Genomic DNA, 925 nt, shown 5'->3' with positions numbered 1-925 from the left:
GGTCCCGGATCGAGTCCCGGTCGGGGCACAGGCCCGGGGTGCGGGCTCGATCCCCAGTGTGGGCCGTGCTGGAGGCAGCCCATCCATGATTCTCTCATCGTTGATGTTCTTCTCTCTCCCTCCCCCGTCCTCTCTGTAATCAGTAAAAATAAATAAAAAGACGGTGGGCGGGCACGTACCTCCGGCAGACTCGGTGGGGCAGGCCGGGCATGGCCTCGGGGTAGTAGCCCTCGCCGCAGGCGGGCACACACTTCCAGTCCTGGAAGTGGAGGTTGCTGGCGCAGTGGATGCATTCCTCCCTGCTGGGGCCTGGTGGGGGGGGAGGGGGGAGAAGGAGCCGACATTGAGCCGACATCAGGGACAGCCCCCCCCCTCCCGCCCCAGCCGCTGCTGACTGAGAGCCGCGGTCCTGGCCCAGCGACCGAGGCCACAACCCAGCCACGTTCCCAGGTGCCCACCGTGGGCCCGCACCGGGCCCTCCCCATCCTCACCCACTAGGGGGCAGCACACCCCCATTTCACAGATGGACACATGGAGGCCTGAGCCAAGCTCAGCACAGCTCCCCACAGCTGGGGGAAGCTCAGGGGCCCCCCAAAAAAAGAAAAAGAGAGAAAAAAATAAAAAAAGAAACAAAAAAAGGAACAAAAGAACAAACAAAATATATATATATTTAAAAAAAGAAAAAGGAAATAAAAAACGAACAAAAATTCATGGGCCCTGATTCCAAATGCTTCCTTTCCCAGCAGGCCCTGCTCCAGTGAGAGAGCCGCCCCCGTCTGGCTCCGCCCACGTGAAATGGGGCTGGACCCCAATGAACCCTGACCTCCTGGTTCAGAGGGCGACGCGCTAACCACCGAACCACACCGGCCAGGTCCCACAACCTTTGCATCTTCCCCAGTTCCAGCTTCACGCCTATAAACTGTAG

The 925-nt window shown here is 59.1% G+C and overlaps 1 protein-coding gene across 1 annotated transcript in view; it reads right to left on the bottom strand.

Annotated features, from left to right (window-relative positions):
- PCSK6 (proprotein convertase subtilisin/kexin type 6) overlaps window positions 1-925 on the bottom strand; it is a 52,255-nt gene that overhangs the window by 9,803 nt on the left and 41,527 nt on the right. Inside the window, exon 20 of the mRNA XM_014543570.1 lies at window positions 180-309. Within this exon, the coding sequence (XP_014399056.1) occupies window positions 180-309 (130 nt within the window). The remainder of the gene's footprint in view (window positions 1-179; window positions 310-925) is intronic.

This window comes from Myotis brandtii, unplaced genomic scaffold, assembly GCF_000412655.1.
Source record: "Myotis brandtii unplaced genomic scaffold, ASM41265v1 scaffold329, whole genome shotgun sequence".
Taxonomy (NCBI): Eukaryota; Metazoa; Chordata; class Mammalia; order Chiroptera; family Vespertilionidae; genus Myotis; species Myotis brandtii.
Note: the sequence above shows the minus strand (reverse complement) of the source record. Positions and strands in the feature narration are given on the sequence as shown.